Here is a 27024-nt window from a genome sequence, read left to right on the forward strand (position 1 = left end):
AGGGTGGGGGTCGATTTCTCTCTCCTTTGTTTTTTTGGTTTTTGTTCTCGGTCTTTGTGGAAATCTTCAAAATGTTCCGAACGCATTTTTCAAAAAAATTTCATTTTGATACTGAAAAATTGTACTTTCTTAAATGTTTTAAGTAATATCTAGTTTTTGACTATTTCGTTAATCAACACTAAACACTTTCACACAGCTTTTGTTTGTCCAAGTTCTTTTGAAAATGTCTCATTTTCAGCTTTCGAATGATATAGGTCTCATAACGAAGTCCCATACCCCACAAACAACCTTCCCTAGTAAGAGATATAAAAAATTGTCAACTGATTAAATATTTGGCATAATATCACCAACATTTTATCAGTTGACAATTTTTTGATATCTCTTAAAAGAGCCAAGATAATCAAGCTCAAAGAGCGAGGCGTGGAGGGTCGCCTAGATCTTGAAAAACTTCGGCCGAACTAAATTTTCTCTTCCACAGGACTCGTGCTCTCGTAATCACACCGCCTGCTTCCAATATCAATTCCGTTGTGCTGACAAGACGCAATGCATTCAAAAGTCTTGGGTTTGCGATGGCTCCAAGGATTGTGCAGATGGATCCGATGAGCCAGAGACGTGTGGTAAGAATTTTCAACCCAATTTTTATCATTTCCTATGAGAGATATCAAAAAATGGTCAACTAACAAAATATTTATGATAATATGATAAACATTTTGTCAGTTAACCACTTTTTGATATCTTTCACAGGAGCCGAGATAATCCATCCTTTTAAAAAAGTTCTCAATAGAGCGCATATTTTGCAGAGTTCAAAAAGTGCACAGCCAACGAGTTTCAATGTAAAAACAAACGTTGTCAACCGCGAAAGTTCCGTTGTGACTACTATGACGATTGTGGTGATAATTCTGATGAGGAGGAGTGTGGAGAATACAGATGTCCACCTGGAAAATGGAATTGTCCGGGTACTGGACACTGTATTGAGCAATTGAAACTGTGCGATGGATCAAAGGATTGTGCAGATGGAGCTGATGAGCAACAATGTTGTGAGTTTTCTATTCGTGGTCTAGAATTTAATGGCTCAAACTTTTTGAAGTAATTGAATGAAAATAGACCCCCATTTTTTTGTAGTTGAGCTTTCTACTACAGGCTCGAAGCGTTATACTATCTCTACATAAGATCATAATTCCGCTATTTATGCCTCAAAAAAATTCTAAAATTCCAGCCCAAAATCTCTGCCCATCCCTCGGTTGCCAAGCCGGATGTCATCCATCCCCTCACGGAGGAGAATGCACCTGTCCATCTGGATACAAACTCGACGACCGTTTCCATCGCACTTGTTCCGATATCAATGAGTGTGCTGAGTTTGGCTACTGTGACCAGCTATGCGCGAACCATCGCCCCGGCTTCACATGCTCTTGTCTTGGAGACTGTTTCACACTTCAAATGGATCATGGACCAGGAAAGGATAATCTGACGATGAGAGGTTACTGTATCTCGAATAATGCTGATAAAATGAAATTGTTCGTGGCGAGAAGAGAGGGTCTGTATCGATTGAATCCAAAGAATCCAGATGAAGAGGTTAAGAAGTTGGCTTCTGGAGAGTTCATTTATGGAATTGATTTCGATTATGGAGATCGAAAAATCTTCTGGACTGATCGATTGGCACACTCGGCGTTTAGTGCTGACGTCGATGATGAAGGAGAAATTTCACAGATTAAGTGAGCTCAACAACAGAAGCCATCTCCTCTATGTGGTTTTTTTTTCAGGAAGCTCAGCCTCAAATCTCTTGTCTATCCCCGCTGCTTGGCCGTTGACTGGATTACCAACACTTTGTATATTATTGAATCTGGATCCAGAAGAATCGACGTCTCCTCATATGATGGAGATCGGAGAACTGTTCTTCTTGCCGATGGACTCACTCTTCCATTGGATATTGCTCTGGATCCACTTAGAGGGTTAGTGTATTTTAAAGGCGCATAACTCGGTTCAAAATTGGAATTTCGGAGCGAAACAACAAAGAAAATGTAGAACTCAACTAGATCTACAAATTGATAATTGTTTTGACTATATTCAAATAACGATTTTTAAACCACGGACCGTAAAAAAGCCGTGCCTGCGCTGTCAGGGCCGACAGCATACGCCTAGCGCCGGCCCTTAACTTTGAGACAATTTATCTCATTTCCTGTAAAATATATCAAAAAGTGGTCAATTAACAAAATGTTTTTGATATCATGGCTAACATTTTGTTAATTGAGCACTTTTTGATACCTTTCACAGGAACCGAGATAAACTCGCTCAAAGTTTACGGGTTGTCGGGGACAGCAACCCCAGATGATGAGCTTAAAAAGCTTCAAACAACTCAAAATTACAAAATTTAAACATATATTATTCCAGAGAAATGTTCTTCACAAATCAGCTGAAAATCGAAGCTGCCGCAATGGATGGAACGAATCGTCGCACTTTGGTCAACACTCACACCCATCAAGTGTCCGGAATCGTTGTCGATATCACTGCTAAGCGAGTCTACTGGGTTGATCCCAAAGTTGATCGATTGGAATCTATTGATTATCAAGTAAGAGTTTCAAAACCTAGATTTTTAAAGCTACGGTCTAGTGTGCTCTGGTTCGGATAGTCAACCCATTTTTGGCCCAGCCTAGCCCTATTTTTATGTTAAAACACCTTTGATGTATTCTAGGATACTGGTTCCAATAGAAGGGTTCTATTATCTAGTAGTCAATTTGTATTCTCGTTGTAAATTCTCTAATAGATGACCACCTTATACGTTTACTTCGAGCTCTATTATCTCGGTCCTAAAAAGTCTGTCAACAATAAAATATTGGTGATATTATGATGATTATTTTGTTATATAACCACTTTTTGATGTCTTGTACAGAAAATGAGATAATTAAGCTCAAACTGTAGGTATATGGTGAACCTCTTAGAGCATTTACTGAAGGATCGTGGGGTACATCAAGTCATGCTGGTCTCAATAGAAACTTCTAGTCGATTTTGAATTCCCGCCACCTAAACACTTTTTTCTCCAGGGAAACGACCGTCGAATTGTTGCCCAAGGCATGAACACAGTTCCTCATCCATTCGGTCTCGCTCTCTTCGATCAATATCTCTACTGGACCGACTGGACCCGCCTCGGCGTTGTTCAAGTCGAGAAATTTGGATCCGACACTAAACTTCTCTGGAGCAACACTGAGAACAACGTCTTCCCAATGGGAATCTCCGCGTATCACCCGATGGCTCAACCCGGACCCGGACAATCCGAGTGTCTCGCCATGAAGATTGAGAATCCATGTACCAACGCGGATTGCGAAGGAATGTGTATCCTGTCGAAGGATAATGGAGGATTCGGTGTTGGATACAAGTGTGCGTGTCCTATTGGGCAGAAGCTGGTTAATGGAAAGAGATGTATTGATTCTATTGATTATTTGTTGTTCTCCAGCAACAAGATCGTCAGAGGTATCTTCCCAGAAATCGCTGAAAAGGCTTTGGCCGAAGCTGTTCTTCCAATCTCGCCAATTTCTCAAAGAAGAATCGGAATGTATTTTGAAGTGGAGTGCGATGTTCATGGCAACTCTTTCTTCTATGCTGATATCATGGATAACACTATTTATAGGTATGATTTTGAATTTAAAACCCTCCCCCCTTGTTCAAAATGACCATTCAGAATCCGCCCCGATGGAGAAGGATCAGCGCCAGTGCTAGTCACTCATAACGATGGACTCTTCTCAATGTCCTTTGACTGGATTAGCAAGCAATTGTACTATGTAGACAATATTAGAAACAGTTTGGAGGTTGTGAAAATTGGAGAAACTGGATTGGTTCAACCGGATGAGTTGGTTAGAAGACAACTGCTCACAGAGCTCAGAGATCCAGTATCAGTGGTTGTGCATCCATGGAAGGGATTGTTGTTCTATGCAGAGGCAATGAGACCAGCTGCTATCTATAAGTGAGTTTTCATTCTGATTTTTTAAATCCAATATCAGTAATTTTCGTCAGATTGGTAGTGGGAATTTCGAAAATCCCATTGAGCCACCTGTGCAATTTTTATTTAAAAAATAATAAAAATGCAGAAAAAGAGTGCATAAGATAGTTATTTTTAGCACATGTTATTTGATAAAAAACGTTTTTGAGAGATTTTAAACTTGACAAAAAGTTTTTTTCTGAAAATTTCAGGTTTTCCAAAATTTAGAGTTTTTAGTCGATAGTCACCAACATGTCAACTTTAAGCCACTGTTCCTCGGTTCCTGGGAGAGATATCAAAATTTTGTCAACGGATAAATTATTTATCATAATATCCCCAATATTTTCTCAGTTGACAAATTTTTGATATCCCTTAAAGGAACCGAGATAATTGATCTCAGAGTGCAGGCTTCCATTAGAGCATATACGGTAGCTACATCTAGGAAAGTTCGGCCTGCCCGTTACAGTTAAAGGATAATAGCTTAAAGAGAAAAAATTCAAAATTCGGATTCTAACAAATCAAAGTCCAATTTTCTAAACGCACTTCCAGATGCCACATCGACGGAACCAACTGTCAAGTCATCCGGAATACCACCCTCGGACGCCCATCAGAAATGGCCATTGACTTTGAAGAGGACCGCATCTGCTGGGGAGACACCCTACTGAAGACCATCTCTTGTATGGATCTAGATGGAAAAAATGTGAACACTCTGGATACCGACACCCCAATTCCAGTGGCTATTACTATTCTGAATGAGTACATTTATTACGTTCACCAACGTCCTTATTCCATCAGAAGAGTTCACAAGAAGAATGGAGGAGGAAGCAAGATTGTGCGAGAGTTTGGAGCTGATGTGAGTTGCTTTTCTCTAAGTCTCGGACTGCTATAAAAAACCAAACTTCTCTTCAGGAACGCTCCATCTTCTCACTCAAAGCCTGCTCTCACCAAAACCAACCGATCCCAGAGGACTCTCGCGAGCACCCATGCCGTGCCTCCCAATGCACACAGCTCTGCTTTGCGACACCTTCAGAATCCGACCCGAACACTCTCGAAGCCAAATGCGCGTGTCGTGAAGGATTCAAGATCAACGCGGACAACAATCACAGCTGCCAACGTGACAAATCAGAAAGCATCGAGGTCTTGTGCCCAAACAACTCAACTCAATTCCTTTGCAAGAATGGAAGATGTATTCCAAAAGAATGGAAGTGCGACGGGGAGAATGATTGTTTGGATGAGTCAGATGAAGTTGACGAGAAAGGAGACAAGTGTTTCCATGAGACAGAATGCGCCGAGAACACCATCAAGTGTCGAAACACCAAAAAGTGCATCCCAGCTCAATACGGATGCGATGGAGATAACGATTGTGGAGACTATTCTGATGAAGATGTCAAGTACTGCAAAGAGGGACAGAAGCCAGTGTGTTCCGCTAAGAAATTCCAATGCGACAACCACAGATGCATTCCGGAGCAATGGAAATGTGACAGTGACAATGATTGTGGAGATGGATCAGATGAGAAGATCGAGCTCTGTGGGAATGCCACTTGTGCAGCGAATCAATTCTCCTGCGCCAATGGAAGATGTATTCCAATCTATTGGCTTTGTGATGGAGATAATGATTGTTACGATGGAACTGATGAAGATAAAGAACGCTGTCCACCAGTTCAATGCTCGGCTCTTCAGTTCAGATGCGCCAATGGTCGTCAGTGTGTTCCTTTGAGAAATCATTGCGATGGACAGAACGATTGTGAAGATGGCTCTGACGAAGACTCGTGTGCAGTCTCCTCTGAAACCTGTACATCGGACCAATTCCAATGTGTGTCTTCTGGATTATGCATTCCGGCGTCGTGGAAGTGTGATGGGCAAGTGGATTGTGATGATGAGTCCGATGAGCCAAGATTCGGATGTACTAGGGGAAGAGAGTGCAAAGCCGATCAGTTCAAGTGCGGAAATGGAAGATGTATTCTGAATGTGAGTTCTTGAAAAATCAAAAAAGTTTTCGAATTTTAAAACAACCTTAAAACGTCACATGTAAGGCTCTGCTTTCTGGATACCCTGTGACAAAAAAAAACCTCTAGCTTTGACTCAAGTTATCTTATTTATTTTCAAAAATATCAAAAAGTGGCCAACTGACAAAATGTTTATCATAAATTCAGAAGTATTTAGTTAGTTTACTACTTTTTGATACCTTTCACAGGGAGCGAGATAAAAAGGGCAAGGTTAAAAATACGAATCCTAGCTTCTCCTTTTTATTGAAGCTCTAATTCTAACAATTCTAAATTTTAATTCTAAAGCAACTCTGAATTTTAAATCAACTCTAAATTAAATCTAATTCTAAATTTTCAAAAATCAAGTTTCAATTTTTGGATCTCAAACTGTCCAAAAAACCAGACCTATTTCAATCTTCTCTTTTTTAGAACTGGCTGTGCGACGGCGAAAACGACTGCGGCGATGGCTCCGACGAGTCTGCCGAACGTGGATGCAAGTCTCCAATGAACACAAGGAAGTGTCCATTCGAACATGTCCCCTGCGAGAATGATCCAGAAACGTGCATCCCTCTACACCAACTCTGTGATGGAAAGAGACATTGTCCAGGTGGAACTGACGAAGGAGGACGGTGTGGAAGAGACTTGTGCTCCGCAGACCGAGCCGGATGCGCATTCAAGTGCCATAACAGTCCGAATGGTCCGATTTGCAGTTGTCCGCAAGGAGAACAGGTTAGTTTTCTGAAGATCTGAATGATCTGAAGTGTCAGTTTTTGAAATTTCTTTTTCAGCTCGTCAACAAAACCAAATGCGAACCTGAAAACGAGTGTCTCGATGCTAGCAGCTGCTCCCAACACTGCAAAGATGAGAAGCACGGATTCACCTGCTCCTGTGAAGAAGGATACGAACTGGATGCCAACAAGAGAACTTGCAAGGTTCAGGACAATGTCAAAGATACTCGAATCTACGTTTCAAACCGGAATCGTATCTACTATAGTGACCATAAGCTTGACAATTGGCACACTTTTGGAGCAGTGGTGGAGAATGCGATTGCTCTTGCTTGGGATAGTCTTACGGATCGAATCTATTGGTCAGATATCCGAGAGAAAAAGATTCTATCTGCCAATCGAAATGGAACGAATGCAACTGTTTTCATTTCTGATGGTTTGGATATCACTGAAGGAATCGCGTTGGATTGGGTTGGAAGAAATCTGTACTGGGTTGACTCCTCCCTCAACACAATCGAGGTTGCCAACTTGGAAGATCCAAAACAGAGAACACTGCTGGTCCATCAGAACATCAGTCAGCCACGTGGTATCGCTGTTGATCCACGGAAAGGAGTCATGTTCTGGACAGATTGGGGACAGAATCCATGCATCGAGAGAGCTTCTATGGATGGATCGGATCGTCAGATCATTGTCAAAACCAAGATCTACTGGCCTAACACTATTGCTCTAGACTTGACTACCAACCGAGTCTACTTTGCGGATTCCAAACTTGACTTTATCGATTTTGTCAACTACGATGGAACAGGAAGAACTCAAGTTCTCGCCTCCTCAAAATTCGTTCAGCATCCACACGCGTTGGCAATCTTTGAGGACATGATGTACTACTCAGATCGAAGACTTCAGAAGTTGCAAGTGTATCCAAAGTATCCAAATGGGACCACCGGAGAGTATCCAAGTCATACATTCAGTAAGGCTTTGGGAGTGGTCGCTGTCCATCCAGCACTTCAACCAGTGATCAAGAACAATCCGTGCTCCAACAACCCATGTAGTCATTTGTGTTTGTTGAATAATAAGAATGTGGGTTTTGTTTTTTTTTTGTTCTGAAAATTTACAATTTTTTGATTCTTCAGACCTTCACTTGCAAATGTCCAATGGGAGAAAAATTGGATGGATCTGGAAAGAAGTGTGTCGACGATGCTAAGCCATTCCTTGTCATCATCCAGAAAACTAACGTCTTCGGAGTAGAGATGGATTCGTCTTCCGAGTCGACATGGACTAGAAGAAGCCCAACCGGAACCCCAGATCTTGCTGGCATGGTCCCACTTTCCGGTCTTGGAAACGCCTTCGACGCCGCCTATGACGCTCTCAGCGAAGAGATGTTCATTTTGGAGCACACCAACCACGCCAAGACTCTAGCTCAAATCACAACGGACTCGGCTATCTACCGTAGTACTGTGAACGGTGGAAATAAGACAAAAATGTTCTCATCGGCGGTTCCGGATGATGCTTATTGTCTTGGATTCGATTGGAACGGACGAAACTTGGTCGTCGGAAACAAGGTCACTCAAACCATCGAATTGATCCGAACTCAAGGAAAACAATATCGATCCGTGATTCTTTCCAACGATCAATCGCCAACTGCAGTGGTGACACCTGTCTCGATTGCTGTTGATGCTGATAAGGGATACGTTTTCTGGCTGGATCGAGGAGGCGGTGCTTCGGATGCAAAGGTCGCACGAGCTGGATTGGATGGAAGCAACCCGTTGGTGATTGCTAGCAATGATTTGGCAGAGTTGGATCATATTGCATTGGATACTACCAATCAGAGAGTCTACTTCTCGGAAGCCAAGGCTGGAAGGGTGAGATGTTGTTGAAAAAATTGAAAAAAAAGAGTTACTGTACATTGAGCTCGATTATTTCGTTTCCTATAAGAGACATCGAAATTTTGTCAACTGATAAAATTTTGGTGGTTTTGCGAATCACATTTTATCAGTTAACAAATTTGTGATATCTTTTACAGCAACCGAGATAATTGAGCTCAAAGTTAAGAGTTTTAACGTTTCTTCTCGGCTTCTATTATACAATTTTGAAAACAAAAATTTGTCTTTCAGATCTCCTCTGTTACCTACGATGGTCAAGACCGTCACTACGTTCTCAGCGACGGCGGCCGCCAACCAAATGGACTCGCTTTCCACGGAGATCGCCTATTCTACGCCGACTCTGCTTTCGATTCCATCGAAGTCGCTACAATCCTCGGAGACTCCCAACCACCATCTTGGACCCATTTCAAAAAGGATGTTGAGAATCTTGCCAACATCAAGGTGCTCCAACCAAGAGCGTCTTCTAGCAGCCATCCATGTCATATCAATAACGGAAACTGTGATCATATCTGCATCCCACAAATGTTCGCTCAACACGCTTGCTCATGTGCGAACGGATTCACAAAGGATGGTCAGACATCTTGTAAACTCTTCGATGAATCATTTGTCATTGTTGCTACCAAGACAAAGGTGACCGGATACCCAATCGATGAGTCCCAATCCAAGGGTGTTGCTATGGAACCAATCGGAGGTCTATCCATCACTGGAGTTGATTATGATTTCGAATCAAAGACCATCTACGTGGCCGAAGCTTCTGGAATCAACAAGGGAATCACCGCCTATACCATCGGAGAGTCTGCACCAAGAGCAGTGATTCGTGACTCGATCGGATCATTGACAATCAAGAGTTTGGCTATTGACTGGATCAATTACAACATGTACTTCATCAACCACGACGCTGAACGAACCAACATCGAGGTCTCCAAACTAGATGGAACCTATCGCAAGATTTTGTTAACCACCAAGACAGAGACTCCATCTTCTATCGCTGTGGATCCAGTTGCAAGATATTTGTATTGGGCAGATCAAGGACAGAAACCAAGCATTCAACGAGCATTCTTGGATGGATCCCGTCGCGAGGTCATTGTTTCTTCTGGGATCGGAGAGCCAACTGATCTAGTAGTGGATGTTGCCAGCAGAATGATCTATTGGTCAGATGCCAAACTGGATGGAATCTTCCGTGTCAGAAGTACAGGTGGAACGCCAGAACTTGTTCGATCCGATATCGCATCTGCTGCCGGAGTGGCTCTTCACGGACAGAACATGTACTGGACAGACAACAGACTTGAGAAGCTCTTCCGAGCCACCTCGAAGCCTAACCAGACTTCCCTTCTCTTGTCTCCAACTACCGTTGCCGCATCACTTAAGGATATTGGTGACGTGGCAGTGTTCTCGTCAACCAATCAACCGAGAGCCAGCAGTCCATGCCAGATCACTGATAACCTTCGGAAGAGCCCTTGTACTCAACTGTGCTTCGCCACACCTGGAACCCAGACACCAATCTGTGCATGTGCCAGAGGAGTGTTGAAGGGAAGAACTTGTGAAGAGCCAGACACTTATCTCATGTTCTCTGATGGAGATAAGATCATCGACGCCGCAATCGAACCAGATGTGAAGGCATCTCGACCACTCAAGGAACCATTCCCAGAGATCACAAATCTCCAGACTTTTGATGTGGATGTCAACCTGAGAAGAGTGTATTTTGTAGTCGAATCCCCGATTGGAGTGAACATCTCCTGGTTCTCGATGAACAACGCTGAGAATCCAAGACTGGTATTCGGTGCTAGCAAACAGGCACACGCCAAGGAAGTTCGCCATATTTCTGATATGAAGTTGGATTGGTTGACTCAAAAGATCTATTTCACAACTGGAAGAGGTGGAAAGGTTATGGTTATTGACGCAGCTGGTGAACACTTGTCGACGATTGCTTCTGGAGACTGGACATACGCTCTTGCTATCGATCCATGTTCTGGCCTTCTTTTCTGGTCTGATTCCGGATACAAGACTAGCGGAGGACTCTACGAGCCAAGAATCGAAAGATCCAACTTGGCAGGTGGAAGTCGGAAGGTCATTGTATCCGAGTCGATTTCCCTCCCAGCTGCTATCACCGTCGACTTCAGAAACCAGATGATCTACTGGGCAGATGTCAACAGACTCAACATCGAAGTCGCCGATTACAATGGAGAGAACCGAAAGATCATTGCTTCAGGATATCGTGCAAAGTCCCTTGATCTCTGGGATCGTTGGCTCTACATGAGTGATCCATTAAGTAATGGAGTCTTCAGAATCGATAAGGAATCTGGATCTGGATTGGAGAACGTCGTGAGCAATAGAAGAATCCCGGGAGCCCTCCGAGTGTTCGCTAGTGAATCTGACGTCAGAACTCGTAACCAAGTTTGCAATGCCCTAACCACTCAACTTTGCAAGAATGACAATGGAGGATGTGATCAGTTGTGCTCTGTGATCGCCGACGATGTTGGATTGGCAGCCAGTAAGGTTCAATGCTCGTGTAACGATACTTATGAATTGGTACAAGAGCCTGGAAAGGACTATCCAACTCAATGTGTGCTCCGTGGGAGCTCTTCGGAGCCAGCAAAGGAATGTCTGCCACCATACAACTTCCAATGTGGAGATGGATCATGTATTCTTTTGGGAGCCACTTGTGATTCCAAGCCAGATTGTCCAGATGCTTCAGACGAGAATCCAAACTACTGTAACACTCGTGCTTGCCCAGATGGTTACCACCTGTGTACCAATCGCCGTTGCATTGACTCAGCCAAAAAGTGCAATCACATTGACGATTGTGGAGATGGATCTGATGAACTCGACTGCCCATCAGCCGTCTCATGTGCGGAAGGAACATTCCCTTGCTCAAATGGTCATTGTATCAACCAGACGAAGGTTTGTGATGGTCACAATGATTGTCACGATGAGCAAGTCTCCGATGAGTCGCGTGCCACGTGTCCGAATCTTCCGATTGATTGTCGTGGAGTCAAGATTCGATGCCCAAATACCAACATTTGCATTCAACCAGCCGATCTTTGTGATGGTTACGATGATTGTGGAGATAAGGCTGACGAAAATCAATTGTTCTGTATGAACCAACAATGTGCCCAACATTACGTCCGTTGCCCATCCGGAAGATGTATCCCAGAAACGTGGCAGTGTGATGGAGACAATGATTGCTCAGATGGCTGGGATGAGACTCACACTAACTGTACCGACACTTCTGGTAAGAAGATCTGTGTCGGTGACTACTTGTTCCAGTGCGACAATCTCAAGTGCATCTCCCGTGCGTTCATTTGCGATGGAGAGGATGATTGTGGAGATGGATCCGATGAGCATGCCAGACACGGATGCGGTAACCGAACCTGCACCGATCAAGAATTCCATTGCGCATCGAATGCAAAACTAGCTCAACCAAAATACGAGTGTATCCCCAGAGCCTGGCTTTGCGACGGTGACGTCACCTGTGCTGGAGGAGAGGACGAGTCTACAGATCTTTGTAAAACCGAGAAGAAGGAGTGCAACAAGGGAGAATTCAGATGCAACAACCAACACTGTATTCACGCGTCCTGGGAGTGCGATGGAGATAACGACTGCCTCGATGGCTCCGATGAGCACGCCAATTGCACGTATTCCTCCTGCCAGCCAGATTTCTGGCAATGTGCCAATCATAAATGTGTGCCCAACTCGTGGAGATGTGATGGAAATGATGATTGTGAGGATGGATCAGATGAAAAGGACTGTCCAAAGAATTCAGCAGCAGGACAGAAGACGTCGAAATGCTCCAAGAGCCAATTCCAATGCACTTCCGGAGAATGTATCGATGATGCGAAGGTGTGCGATAGAAACTTTGATTGTGGAGACCGTTCGGATGAGAGCTCGCTTTGCTGTAAGTTGAGGGAGAGGCACTAAAACTGAAAGCTTCTGGAAAATTCTATGAAATTATTTTTCAGTCATTGACGAGTGCTCTCTTGCTGAGAAACCACTTTGCGAGCAGAAATGCATTGATCAGAAGATCGGATACAAGTGTGATTGCTTCGAAGGATTCGCCATTGATGTTTCCGATCAGAAGAGTTGTCACAATGTTAATGAGTGCTTCGGTAAGCGATTAGAAATCAAAAAAAATCGACGTAGTTGAAATCACCAGGTAGTTTTAACATGTTGGCCTAACTCTCGCAAATTGAGCTTTCTAGGCCATCATGGTAAATGGCCTAGAAAAAGTGACAGGTTAATATTAGACCCTCCACACCCTAAATCCCAAACCAATTTTTTTTTCTTCCAGAAGGAATCTCGGGATGCAGTCAGAAATGCGACGACAAGATCGGATCCTACAAATGCGCGTGCGTGGACGGCTACCAACTTTCTAGCGACGATCATAGCTGTAAACGTGTCGAAATGGAACCAGAACCATTCTTCCTTCTGGCCAACAAACACTACATCAGAAAGATCTCTATGGATGGAAACAAATACGAACTGGCTGCACAAGGATTTGATAATGTTGTCTCCCTTGATATCGATCTTACTGAGAAGAAGGCGTATCTTATTGATCAAGGAAAGCTCCGACTTCTGCGAGTCAACTTGGATGAAATGGATTCTCCACTATCTAGCTATGAAACTGTCCTAAGACATAATGTCTATGGAACCGAAGGAATCGCTGTGGACTGGGTTGGACGGAAGCTCTACATGCTTAATCGTCAAGAGAGATCAATTCGAGTTTGTGAACTTGACGGTAGATTCTGCAAAACTCTCATTCGAGACAGAATCCAACAACCAAAGGCAATTGCTATCCATCCAGGAAAGGGATACTTGTTCTTCACAGAATGGTCTCTCCAACCATACATCGGAAGAATGGCCCTCGACGGTTCTCCAGAGCTTCCAGATCCAATCTTCAAATTGGCAGAACATGATCTAGGATGGCCTAATGCGATTGCAATCGACTATTTCTCGGATCGCCTCTTCTGGGGAGATGCTCATCTGAATGAGATCGGATTCATGGACTTTGATGGAAACGGAAGACGTCATATACCAGCTCAACGTACCAGCCACGTCTCGTCCATGGTGATCTTCGACGACTACCTGTACTGGGCTGATTGGAATTTGAGAGAAGTTGTCAGATGTGATAAGTGGACTGGAAAGAACGAGACTGTGCTCAAGAAGACTGTCCAACTTCCGAATGACTTGAGAATCGTGCACCCGATGAAACAGCCAGCCTACCCCAACCCATGTGGAGACAACAACGGAGGATGTTCTCATCTTTGCTTGATTGGAGCTGGCGGAAATGGATACACTTGCTCGTGTCCAGATCAATTCGTGCTTCTTCCCGATCAGAAGACTTGTGAACCAAACTGCACGGATCGTCAGTTTGCCTGCGGTGGCGACGATGCCAAATGCATTCCAAAACTGTGGTATTGCGATGGAGAGCCAGATTGTAGAGACGGATCAGATGAGCCTGGAGAGAGCATCTGTGGACAGCGAATTTGTCCAGTCGGAGAGTTCCAGTGCACCAATCACAACTGCACCCGCCCATTCCAAATCTGCGATGGAAATGATGATTGTGGAGATGGAACTGATGAGCAGAACTGTGACAAGGCTTGTGATCCATGGATGTTCAAGTGTGCGGCAACTGGGAGATGCATTCCAAAGAGATTCACTTGTGATGGAGATGATGATTGTGGTGATAGATCAGACGAGGCTGATTCCCTTTGTATGTCACCGGACCGAAACTGCACAGCTGAGGAGTTCAGATGCAACAATAACAAGTGCATCGCCAAGGCGTGGAGATGTGATAACGATGATGATTGTGGAGATGGATCTGACGAGACTCCAGAATGCGCTCAAATCGAATGCAAGAAGGGATGGACTCGCTGCTCATCCTCCTACAGATGCATCCCCAACTGGGCATTCTGTAATGGTCAAGACGATTGCAGAGACAATTCTGACGAAGACAAACAACGCTGTCCAACTTGCGACGATGTTGGAGAGTTCCGATGCGCCACGACTGGAAAATGTATTCCGAAACGTTGGATGTGTGATACCGAGAATGATTGTGGAGACAATTCAGACGAGCTGGACGCCTCCTGTGGTGGAACTACTCGCCCATGCTCCGAATCTGAGTTCAGATGTAACGATGGGAAGTGTATTCCAGGAAGCAAGGTTTGCGATGGAACCATTCAGTGTAGCGATGGACTCGATGAATCTCAATGTACCCTTCGAAGATGTACGGCTGGTCATAGACAGTGCGATGATGGTACTTGTATTGCTGAGCATAAGTGGTGTGATAGAAAGAAGGACTGTCCGAATGCAGCTGATGAATTGCATTGTGAAGATGTGGTAAGTCAGAAATTCTAGAAAATGTATCTTCAAAAATTAACTTTCAGTCTCGCCGAACATGCTCTCCTTTCGAATTCGAATGTGCCAACTCCGTCTGCATCCCACGCAAATTCATGTGCGACGGTGACAACGACTGCGGAGACAACTCTGACGAGACATCCACCGAATGCCGAATGGCTCAATGCGATCCTCCACTTCGTTTCCGCTGTGCTCACTCTCGTCTCTGCTTGAACATCCTTCAACTGTGCAATGGAATGCCCGATTGTGGACCAAATGACTTCTCAGATGAGCATTTGTCAATGTGCTCTAGCTTCTCGGAAGGATCGGATTGTGCATCGGATCAGTTCAAGTGTTCCAATGGAAAATGTGTGAATGCCACGTTGGCTTGTGATAGGAAGGATGATTGTGGTGATGCGTCGGATGAGATCGGATGTTGTAAGTTTTTTCAAACTTCCCAAAATTTTGGACAATTTCGAAACATTCCAATTTTTTTAAGTTTGGAATTCAGAGTTGAAATCGCGAGTTCGAAACATTACGAATTTCGGAATTTCAGAATATTCTGATTCTAAAAAAATGAAACTTTAGAATATTCCGATTATAAAAAATTCATAATTTCAGAATATTCTGAAGTTTAACAAAATCTGAACATTCCGAAATTCTGAAAGTGCGAAAAGGTCATTCCGATTTCCCTCATCACTTGCTCCCGAATCTGATCAATCTAAAAATTTCAAACCAGATTTTCATATTATCTTTTCAGCCAAACACGGAGGCAAGACTTCCTGCGAAGCATTCGGGAACAACGGGGGCTGCAAACAAATCTGCACAGATGTTCGCGATGGATTCTACTGTCACTGCCGAGATGGCTTCCGTCCCGATCCACAAAGTCCTAAGGAATGTATCGACATCGATGAATGTGCTGGAAACAACACTTGCACCCAACTCTGCCTCAACACCAAAGGATCCTATCTATGCAGATGTCACGAGGATTACGAGAATAATGTAGTCGTTGGATCAATGACTGGAAAGGATTGTCGAGCGAAGGGAGATGCTGCGAACGTCATGATCGGAGCGGATTCTTCTCTTGTACAACTGTCACTTCATGGTACTGGAACCAATCGTCACGCTGCCGCAAAGGCCAATGATGAGGATAGCGATATCATTGGAATTGCATTTGATCCAAGAAAAGAGTTGATGTATTGGATTGATGGAAGTGAAAGGACAATCTACCGTAGTGCAATTTCCAATGGAAATCAGAGTCATGAAGGACAAAAACTTGATATTGATTTCGCAGGAATGGGAGTAGTTCCAACCGCCATTGCTGTCGACTACACCACTGGCAACCTCTTCGTGGCTGCTGTATCTGAAGACGTGGAGAATGGTTTGGTGACGGCGAGAAAGAAAAGAATGTCGGAACCAATTGACAATCAGAACACTGGATTCATCTTTTTGGCACTTCCGGATGGGAGATACGTGAAAAAGATCGTCGCTGGACATCTTCAACAGCCAACTGCTCTGATCACAGCACCATCAGCAGGTCGTATCTGCTACTCGGATGCAGGTCTCCATGCAAAGATTGAGTGTGCTGATATGGATGGAACCCATCGGCAGATTATTGTCAAGGATCTTGTATTCTCCCCAACCTCGATGGCTATCGACGAAGGAAAGAACAACAGAATCTATTGGGTGGATCCCAAGTATCGAAGAGTTGACGCAGTGAACATTGATGGAACTGATAGGACTACTGTAGTTCACGACAAGCACATTCCTTATGCAGTTGACGTCTTCGAAAATCACATTTACTGGCTGAGCAGAGAATCAAAGACGCTCTACGTTCAGGATAAGTTCGGAAGAGGAAGAGTGTCAGTGTTGGCGTCGGATCTTGAAGATGGGCATACTGTAAGAGTCAGTCAGAAATATGCAAAGGACACACAACGAGTGGTATCTGGATGTGAGCGTGCTCAATGCTCTCATCTCTGCGTAACCCTGCCATCTAGTGGATTCGCTTGTCTCTGCCCAGAAGGAATCGTCCCGCAAATGGATGGATCATGTGCAACTCAACATGTCGAAGCACTCACGATGCCTAAGCAGTGTAAATGCACAAATGGAGGAAAGTGTCGTTTGGATGGATCCTGTGAGTGTACATCGGACTTTGAAGGAGACTTGTGCGATAAGGAAAGTAGTGTTAGCCGACGAATCATTGGAACACTTTCTGAGAACTTCTTCACCGTTCTATTATACATTTTGGCATTCTTGGCTGCATTCGGATTGATTGGATTCATTGGATTAAATGTTTATAAGCGACGACAGCTGTTATTCAAAAAGAATGAGGCAGCTGATGGAAGTGTGTCGTTCCATGGAAATGTCATTTCGTTTAGTAATCCAGTGTTGGAGTCGAAACAGGTTAGTTAATGGGAAAAATAGTCAAGTTCAGGTCCCTACAAGAATGTTTCAGAATTTTTCAGTTTTTTGAAAATTTCAGAGTATACTAAACAACACTAGAGCTTTAATTTTGTAAATGACAACTTTTTAGTTAAATTTGGTCCTGAAGAGATATACCGTTTCAAACCAGCCAAGTGGCTGGTACCGCTTTAAACTAACCTAGTGTGCTTTATATCATTAGGGCGCGTTTGCAGCAAAAAGTTGTCAATTACAAAAATGGCGCTCTATTTTTGTTTAGTACACCTGAAAATTATCAGATGAATCAAAAAATTCTGACACTATTTTTGAAAGCTTTAAACATGGAGATTTTAAGCCAAAATAGGTGAAATAGATAACATAGTCAAATTCAGACCCCTACAAAAGTACTTCAGAATTCTTCGATTTGTCTGAAAATTGCAGAGTGTTCTGAATAAAACTAGAGCTTCAAGTTTGTAATTGGCAACTTTTTTGTGCAAATGCGCTCCAATGAGATATACCGCGTGTAACCAACTAACAACTTGTAAGTGCGGTTTGAAGCGACATATCTCATTAGGATGGATTTGTAAAAAAAAGTTATTTTCTCAGTACTCCAAAGTTCCTTAGATCCGGGGAGCCCGAATTTTTGAATTGAAATTTTTTCAGGATGCCCCCGGAAGCGAGTTTAGTATGCAACAAATGACATCGATGCACGATGATTCGACAACCTTCACAAATCCAGTATACGATCTAGAAGACGTCGATATGTCATCTCCAAGATCTGATAATCGACCATCCACGTCATCAGCCATGTCACCAAATGGACCATCTACGTCTTCTGCTTCTTCTTCTTTTGTACCACCTACATTCAACCAAGATGAGATTGAAGTGAAGACATCGGATCAAGTTATTGGTACGTTTTAGGTTTTAGGATTTTTAGGATTCTGAAATTCTGAAATTCTAAAATTCCAAAAAAATCGTTTTGAAGAATCTGAAATTCCGAAATTTTGAAATCCAAAAAAAATTCTGAAAACTGTTTATCTAATATTCTGAGATTCTTAGATTCTAATAATCAAATTCCAAAAAAACAAAACTTTTCGAAAATTCGAAAATCTACAAAAATCTCAAAAAATCCCAAAAACTCCAAAAATCGTTTTCAAAAGTCCGAAGTTTTTAAAAAAGTTCTCATGTTCTGGAATTCTGAGATTCTTCGATTTTAAGGATTCCAGGATACTTAGGATTTTCAGGTTCCCAGATTATTGGATCTTGAGATTTTGGATTTCTGAACATTGAATTTTTTAAATCTTGAAATTTTTAAAATCCAGAAGTTTTGAAATTTAAAACAAATCTTATGATTCTTAGATTCTGAAATCGAGATATTCTAAATTTCCGAATTTCTGTGTTCCAGACTTTTTGAATTTTGGAAAATCTGAGTTTCTGAGATTCTGTGATTCAATTTAAAAGTGTTTTTTCTGAAAGCCAAAAAATTTTCAGTTCCAAAAGTGGAAATCTCGAAACCTCCAATTCCGGCCCGACCCAACAAAAAGGAGAAAAAAGAGGAGACACTTCGTGTCGACAATCCCCTGTACGATCCGGATTCTGAAGTTTCCGACGTCTAAAAATTTTGATTTCCCGCTCTTTTCCCCCGAAAATTTCTCTGATTCTCTGTAATAATAGTATCTAATCCTTATCTTTTGTTGTACATGCATTTCAAAGTTTTTTTTCAGTTTCATGATTTTTTCTTCTTCAAAAGTGCCTTCCATTTTCATTGTTTTACCATGTGCCTGTTAGAATTTTCTTCCACTTTCATTATTTTTTATTTTTTTGAAAAAACTAGACTTCTAAATTTTTTTCCATTTCTTGACCCCAATTTTTCCCTTCCCCAGATCCCCCCGCGTGGTATTGATCACACGTGTAAAATTTTCATTTTTAAAGAAATTTTCTATGAATTTCTGTGTCAAAACATATTACATCCTATTATAATAGTCATAATAATAAATTATTATCAAATCATTTTTTTTGTTTTTTTTAATGAATTTGAAAATTCTAAAAACTACAGTAACCTTTGAAATTCAAAAAGTACAGTAATGTTGGAAATTCAAGAAATTCAGCAATCTGAAATTCAAAAACTTCAATAATCTTTCAAATTAAAAAAAAAACCTTCAGTAATCTTTGAAATTCGAAAACTACAGTAATATTCAAAGATGTGACTCAAACATTTGTTTCGTTTATAAAGTTTTCAAAAATTTTTCAAGATTACGGTAATCCTAGAAAAAAATTGCACTTAACTTTGAATTGACATGATTTGTCGATAGCAGGAAATCTGGAAAAATTTTGGGCTTTTAGATCATTTTTGGGAATTAAAACTGAAAAAATATATAGTTTTTAGTAAAAATTATTTTTTTTTTTTGTGAATTTTTAGTTGAATATTTTGAAAAATTGGAAAATTTCGCTTTTGGTGAATTTTGGCTGAAAATGGGAATTTTTTTGCTGAAAATTCCGATTTTTACGGTTTTTAAATCTCATTTTTCATCAGAAAAACTGGCGATTTTGGTGTAATTTTTCACTGAAAAACGCCTATTTTCAACAACTCGAAATCTACAGTAATCTTTGAAAAACTGTAGTTTTTGAATCCCATAGATTACTGTAACTTTTTCTAATTGATTTTTCACAACAAAAAAAACAAAAAATTGATCCCGAAAATTTTTCAAATTCGGGAAAATGTGAAAATTCAAAACTCTAAATCTTTTGAATTCTAAATCTAGACTTCTGGATTTTTGCGAATTCCGATTTTTTGTAAATTAAAAAAAAACGTTAATCTGACAATTTTACAATCCTACACTTCGGGTTTCCAAGGAACCTGAAAATCCGGATTCTGAGAATCTTGACTTTTCCGAATTTTTAATATTATTATACATAGTTTTGAAATCCAAAAACTACTGTACCTTCTCTTTGAAATTCAATTTTTCGGTCATTTTCAACTAGATGAAATTAGATTCTGTTTTTTTCGATCTTAAAGAATCCATCATTTCAGATATTATTCAAAAAAATACCATCATATGTACATAAGAAGTTTTCGAGTGTATAAGAGACTAATGGCCAGATGCTGGCACAATGCCAACAACACTAACCATCATAAAAAATCAAAAAAGGGAGCTAAAGAAAAAACCTACAGTAATACCAAAAAAAAAGCAAAGAAAAGTTGAAAAAGTAAAGGAAAAAGAAACCGCTGAGAGATTCGGCGAGAGGAGGTGTGTACAGAAAAACGGAAGAATCGCTTCAATTTAAAAAAGAAGAAAAGAGGAACCCATAGGAATAAAAAATGATTAGAATTTTTTCGAGAAATCGGAGGGAAGGGGGAGAAATAGAGACAAATTATGCGACTGCTGATTTTTTGATGGGCGTCGACGATTCCTCTTCCTCGGCGACTTGTGGCTTTCGGCGCGAGTATTCGACTTCTTTTTCTCCGATAATTGCTTCTCTGGAAATTTGAAATAAATTTTTAAAAAAAACATCATACTTGCGACCGGGCCTTTGCCGGGCCTTCGCGGGATCTGTCATAGTGTCTTTTGGAACTAATGTTTTTAGACCAACTGAATAGTAATGATAGAACTCAACGAGTGCTACAAAATGATGTCATTTGGAGAACGGTGTCTTGTCTATGGTTAAAGTTACAGACAAAAAACAGAGGTTCGGGCCGACGCGGCAAGGCCCGGGCACTTTAAGACTTGTAACTTTGTTCATAGACAAGACACAGTTCTTCAAATAGTATCATTTTGTGGAACTCGCCGAGCTTTATCATATCTAACTTGATTGATCTGAAAATAATGTTTTTGAAAGACACTCTGGCAAGGCCCGCGAAGAGCCCGGCAAAGGCCCGGTCGCATGTATGAGAAAAATTGAAAAATTTATGGAATTTCGATTTTTTTTAATTTTCAGAATTTTTGAATTTTCACAATTTAGAAATTTCTCACCTGCTAACATGTACGGATTCAATATCGGATCCAGGCACTGTAAACTTCGCTTCTAAAAGCGCCGCCTCCAGAATCGAACGAAGAGCACGGGCTCCGGTTTTTCTCTCCAAAGCCAGCTGAGCAACTTGTTCCAGCGCTTCGGCAGAGAATGACAGATCCACGTTGTCGATGCCGAATTGAAGTTTAAGTTGGGCGAGCAGCGAATTCTGAGGTTCCGTCATCACGCGGACGAGCATCTGGAAAATAGGCAAGATTCAGAATTGGTTTCTTTTTTCGATTTTCAAATATTACAGTAATATTTGAAATTCAAAACTAAATTTTCGAAAAAATTATAGATTTTTGAATTTTCAGAGTTTTTGCAATTTTCCAAACTCTCTTTATTTTTTGAAAAAAAAAATAATTCAGATTTTGAAAAATATGGCCTTGCTTTTTCTAGGCCACCATGCTCCTCACGGTGAGAGCCTTACCTGCTTATCAAACGAATGGAAGGGCACGAGCACGGGGAATCTACCAACCAACTCGGGTACCATTCCAAAACTAATCAAATCCCCTTGATCCGCTTTTCCCAGCAGCTCATCTCGTTTTCTCATAATTTCCGAGTTCGAGTCGTCCGTCGAGATTCTGACGTTCCCTGAAGCCGTTCCGAATCCCAACGCCTTCTTGTCCAGACGTCGTCCAACGATTTTATCCAAATTACTGAATGCTCCAGACGCAATGAATAGAATATCCGAGGTATCAATTTGCACCTGATCCTGTTGTGATCCCATTCCCTTCTTTCCCGATTTCACATTCACTACAGTACCCTCAACCAGCTTCAGGAGCGCGTGTTGTACACCTTCTCCAGACACATCTCGATATGCGGCAGAGTGTCCTTCATTTGCCGCTGCAATCTTGTCCACTTCATCGAGAAACACAATTCCTTGCTGAGCCTTTTCCACATTTCCTCCTGCCGCTTGGACTAACTTCTGAATCACACTCTCCACGTCTTCTCCAACGTATCCGGCTTGTGTCATCGATGTGCAATCACACAGGGCAATTGGGACATCGAGCACTCTGGCTAGCGTCTGGGTCAGGAACGTTTTGCCGACTCCAGAGGGTCCGACTAGGAGAATGTTGGATTTTTCCAGACGAACGGCTTGCTCTTTTTCTGGAAGTGATCGAAAAGTGGGCGGCGCATTTCGTGAGGATTGTTGTTGGCTTTGATGCTGGTGATGCATATGGGTGGACGTTGATGGAGGTTGATTGTTACTCTGAAACAATTGCATTTGAGTTTGATGTGCAGGCTATTGGGATACTGTAGATATGTTGTGAATGGACTCAAAATCGTAAACCTTTCAAATCAAAATAATACAGACCGATGGGAAAAGCGAGCCTTTTTTGTGTTTGGGTTACTGTACTTCGAAAGAACGTTTTTGCCATTTTTCGCCCAATTTTCGATGATTTTTGATGACGAAAATCGATGGGAAATTGAAAAAAAAAGCGCGAAAGGATTATAGTACTTCAGAAAATTTCAAAAATTCAGGAAATACGGCCTAGCTTTTTCACGGCCACCATGCTCATTGTCTGCTTTGATATACAGGCCCAATTGGGTTACTGTAGTTAAATTTTTTCGTATTTTACAAAGTAGCCGAGTATTGGATTACTGTAGTCACCGTTCCCCCCCCCCCCCCAATTTCAAATATTCCCAATTTCCCAACCTGCTGCTGCATCAACGAATTCCTCAACTCGCTGCTCGCCATTTGTCCCAATCGCATCTCATCCTGATAGAAAACGCCACGTGGCATTTTTGAATCTCCACCATCTGATTTTCCTGCTCCAGAAGCCGTCTGCGTCTGCGCGTGCGTCTGATAAATCGACGATGCTCCCGACTCGATATTATGCTCGAGACGTCGATAATGTTGATAGACGCCGACAGCCAACGTCTTCTTTGCCTTCTTCTGTCCAACGACGAACTTGTCCAGGTATTCGGCGATTTGTGTCGGATATGGTGGCGTTTTTCGAATGAACTGTTTGGAGAACATGTTTTTGGCGTCCTCGAAATAGTTGGCAAAGTAGAGCTTATTGCAATTGTCACAGTGGATATATCGATTTGAGGCTGCAAAAAGAAGAAGGGTGTTTGTATTGAGGGGTAGATGGTGTAAGGTTACATGGTCTAGACAGGACCTTGTCAAAAACATTTCAACGGTCACAAATGACACAGAACAATGTTTATGGGGTCATGGTAAACAGTGGGGTCAGACATCCTATGGTTCATAGGTTGTATAGTGGGCTCTGGAAGTCTAAAAACCCAAGAATCAGAAAGATCAAAGATTCAAAGATTCGAGCTTAAAAATCTTAAAAGATTCCAAAGTCAACAACTCGTTCAGAATACCAACATCTAAAAATTCAAAAATCCTGAAGTTTGAGGCATTTTTAGTATTTCAAAATGCTGAAAATTCGATCGATCCCAAAAAAATCGGTGATCCAAAATCCGAAATTCTAAGAATCAAAGAATCTAAAATCAAGACAATGATTTTCCTATTCTTTTTATTTTCTTACAACCAAAAAAAAAGTTTTTAATATATAATAAAGATCAGTGTCCTTCCTTTTCCGGCCCGAACTAGGAAGGTCCTAAAACCTGAGAAATCCAAATCTAAGGCTCCGGGAGCTTTTAGAACCCGACGTTTCGGAACCACGACGTTTCAAAAGTTTTCTGCATTCGAATGCATTCGAATTCGTGGTTCCCAAGCGTCGGGTTCTGAAACCTCCCGAAGCCAAATCTAAAATCCCAGTCCCAAAAAAAGAACTCACGCGTTAGCGTCGGCAACGGCTTTAGCGGTTTCGAGCAGTGTCGACACTGTCCGAATGATTGAATCGCCTTGTTGGGCGGCGCGTTCGTCAAGTCTCCGCCTCCCCCATTGTTTCCGTTATTGCCACCGTCTCCTCCGTTATCATTACCACCAGAAGACGATGAAGACGATGAACATCGAATTGTTAGACACGAACATCTGAAAAGTTAGATTCTGATTAGAAGAAAGAGAAAACTAGATACATGTTGTGTTTTAGTGTTTTTGGGGTCAATTTTTTTTGTTTTTGTTTTTCTTTAGAAGTGTAAATTTTCGAGGCAGATCGTAATTTTTGACAAAAATATAAACTTTTAGGGATTTAAAAGCGCATGTTATTTTTTTAAATAATAACATTTCAAATTCAACCAAAATGGGTTCCGTTTAGACTTATCTTGAAGCACACTACTTTCTGAATTCAAAAATTCCATTTTCACCAGTTTATCTCTAAAACCAGTCGGGTTACTGTAGTTTTTCTCTAAAGTACGCCGTGTTTAGGCTAATTTTGATGCTCTTGATTTGCTAAACCCAAAAATGGAGTCCATTTTTCGATTGCTCATGAGATGACGGGGTTATGGTAGTTGTTTAAAAAAAAACGTATTTTCCCTGATCCCTCTCCTTCAAGACTTCAATTTTCTTAAGCGTGATTTTCAAAAATCGAAATCAATTTACCGTAAAACCTGTAATAGAAGGGCCCTTATACTGTCAAGTTTGAGCTCAATCATCTCAGCTCCTATAAGAATTATCAAAATTGTGTCAACCGATAAAATGTGTAGGATATTATGATAAACAATTTATCAGTTGACCAATTTTTTTTAAACTCAGGAACCGAGATAAATTGGCTCAAAGCTAAAACTTAGGGGTCCTTCTATTATAGGATTTACGGTAGTGCGAATTAGTGTCTGAAACTTCTCTCCCTCTCAATATTTCTGATCATACTTTGTTTTTCTTTCTCTTTTTTTTAATTTCTGGGTCAGAAGAGACCATGTGGCGTGCACGTGAACCCTCAGGGATCCTTCCGATTGGTAAACAGATCAAGCTGATGTGTCACAAGAGAAATGTGTTCTTTAGACCTGTTGGGACATCTATTTAATTTTGATTTCTTTGTTTGTGTCTTTTGAAGAAATTTGAGGGAATCCCCCACCCAGAAAAATAGGACTCAAAAAAAAGAAGAGGAAAAACAAAAGTATGCACCCATGACCGATTTTTAGTTATCAATTTCAGAATGATTCACTGATAATTTTTAAGCAAGAGAAACGGTCCTAAAACGGACCCTGGTCTCGGAATTTTTCGCAGAACTAAAGTGGATATGATAGAAGAATTCAAGAGCTACAAAATGATAATATTTGGATTACTGTATCTTGTCTGTGAACAAGATTAGAAGCCAATCTAACTTCGTTCATAGACAAGATACAGTATTCCGATGTGAATCATTTCGAAAATATCGATGCTTTCAAGTCACTGCTCATTCCTGGTACCAATGTGTTTGTTTATTTTTCGTCGCACCCCTGAACTGTTCTTCTGTTTTCTTCTTTCAAAATGACATCAATTTCTTTTTGTTGTCCTCTTCCCCTGAAGAGAATGGGTCACATGACAAATAATTCAACTACTAATCACTCAAGAGAAAACGATCATAAACATTTCGAGGAGAGACAAGAAGAGATTTCAAAGAACGATTATGATTTATTGGTTTCTTTTTTTTTTGTTTCGTTCGAAAGAGAGGGAAAATTGGAAGAGATAGAGAGGGAAAACGGGTGCACAATGGGGAGAGAAAACGTGCAAAAATCGAAAATTTGGGTTGTTGAGTAACAATTTTTATGGATAAATTTTGAAGAAAATGAGCATTTTAGCTCTCAAAAATCAAGGAAAACTTTCACTAAAACAGTGATTTTCAGACTCTGACATTTTAAAGAAATTTTGATGGAAATGTACTTTTTTCAGTTTTTTGTGAAAACTTCGAATTTTGTGATTTTTTGCTATTTTTAGGCGCTAATCGGAATGTCGAATCAAATCATTTTTAGTTCATTTTTGCAGAAATGTCGCTGAATATTTGATATATTTGGGCAGGAAATTCGCTAAATTTCGGCCGAATTCTGAAACTTTTGAGGTCAAAACACTTGGGATTTCTTGTTGCTTTTTTAGTCAATTCTGAAATTTTTTTCTAATTTTTAGCAGATTTTCAGAATCTTTTTCATGTGAAGAAATTTGATTTTCGGTCGTTTTCTAGTTAAAGGTGGTTTGCGGTGAAAAATTTTATGGCTTTATTTTGTGCAGAAATCCATGTAGATTCACATAAAAATAAAGAAAAAATTCAAAAAAATTCCTTCATTGAGGAAAACGGCATCGAAGCGTCAAAGTGGGAACCGGTGGCCTAGTGGCCAGGTGTGAGTTTTCTAGGCCAACTGCCGGTAAAAGCGCGAAAAAATTCAAATTTCGCGAGCAGTTGNCNTAGAAANCTCCCACCTGGCCGCTGGGCCACCAGATACAACTTTGACTTTTCGATGCCGTTTTTTCTCAATGAAGGAATTTTTTGAATTTTTTCTTTATTTTTTTTGGGATTCTACATGGATTTCTGCACAAAATAAAGCCATACAATTTTTCACCGCACACCTTTAATTTTAGTCAGAAATGTCTTTTTCGTTCGAATTTCGACACTTTCGAGTAAAAATATCTGATTTTCACTGTTTTTTTCCGTTCATTTTTAAAAAATATTTTTTCAGTCGATTTCCGCCACTTTTCTGGTATTATTCTTGTGCAAAAAATTGGAGTTGTGGCCGAATTTTCACACAAGTTAGGTCACCGTATTTCAAGGAGAATTTTCGAAAACACAGCCGGCAAACGAGTGCTACCGTAACCCAACAATAAATATTTTCGCAAAATTGTTGTCTTATTTTTTTCCTTTTTATCGACTTTTCTCGATTTTTTCGCGGTTTTGGCC

The 27024-nt window shown here is 41.1% G+C and overlaps 2 protein-coding genes across 2 annotated transcripts in view; one reads left to right on the top strand and one right to left on the bottom strand.

The window, feature by feature from the left end:
• Cbr-lrp-1 overlaps positions 1–18909 on the top strand; it is a gene marked incomplete at both ends in the record, with an annotated part of 22969 nt that extends 4060 nt beyond the window's left edge. The window contains 19 exons of the mRNA XM_045242262.1: positions 479–617; positions 801–1037; positions 1217–1712; positions 1761–1949; positions 2389–2572; positions 2988–3622; positions 3674–3955; positions 4520–4823; positions 4880–5938; positions 6385–6684; positions 6717–7766; positions 7811–8539; positions 8792–12455; positions 12520–12666; positions 12849–14896; positions 14944–15418; positions 15654–17296; positions 17957–18203; positions 18785–18909. Of these exons, the coding sequence (XP_045094694.1) occupies positions 479–617; positions 801–1037; positions 1217–1712; positions 1761–1949; positions 2389–2572; positions 2988–3622; positions 3674–3955; positions 4520–4823; positions 4880–5938; positions 6385–6684; positions 6717–7766; positions 7811–8539; positions 8792–12455; positions 12520–12666; positions 12849–14896; positions 14944–15418; positions 15654–17296; positions 17957–18203; positions 18785–18909 (13953 nt within the window). The remainder of the gene's footprint in view (positions 1–478; positions 618–800; positions 1038–1216; positions 1713–1760; positions 1950–2388; positions 2573–2987; positions 3623–3673; positions 3956–4519; positions 4824–4879; positions 5939–6384; positions 6685–6716; positions 7767–7810; positions 8540–8791; positions 12456–12519; positions 12667–12848; positions 14897–14943; positions 15419–15653; positions 17297–17956; positions 18204–18784) is intronic.
• Positions 18910–20665: 1756 nt separating this feature from the next.
• The window catches only part of CBG11883, a gene marked incomplete at both ends in the record, with an annotated part of 6941 nt that continues 582 nt past the window's right edge, over positions 20666–27024 (bottom strand). The window contains 5 exons of the mRNA XM_045242313.1: positions 20666–20771; positions 21265–21500; positions 21732–22514; positions 22962–23359; positions 24055–24251. Of these exons, the coding sequence (XP_045094695.1) occupies positions 20666–20771; positions 21265–21500; positions 21732–22514; positions 22962–23359; positions 24055–24251 (1720 nt within the window). The remainder of the gene's footprint in view (positions 20772–21264; positions 21501–21731; positions 22515–22961; positions 23360–24054; positions 24252–27024) is intronic.

This window comes from Caenorhabditis briggsae (genome assembly GCF_000004555.2).
Source record: "Caenorhabditis briggsae complete genome, chrI, whole genome shotgun sequence".
In the NCBI taxonomy this organism is placed as follows: domain Eukaryota; kingdom Metazoa; phylum Nematoda; class Chromadorea; order Rhabditida; family Rhabditidae; genus Caenorhabditis; species Caenorhabditis briggsae.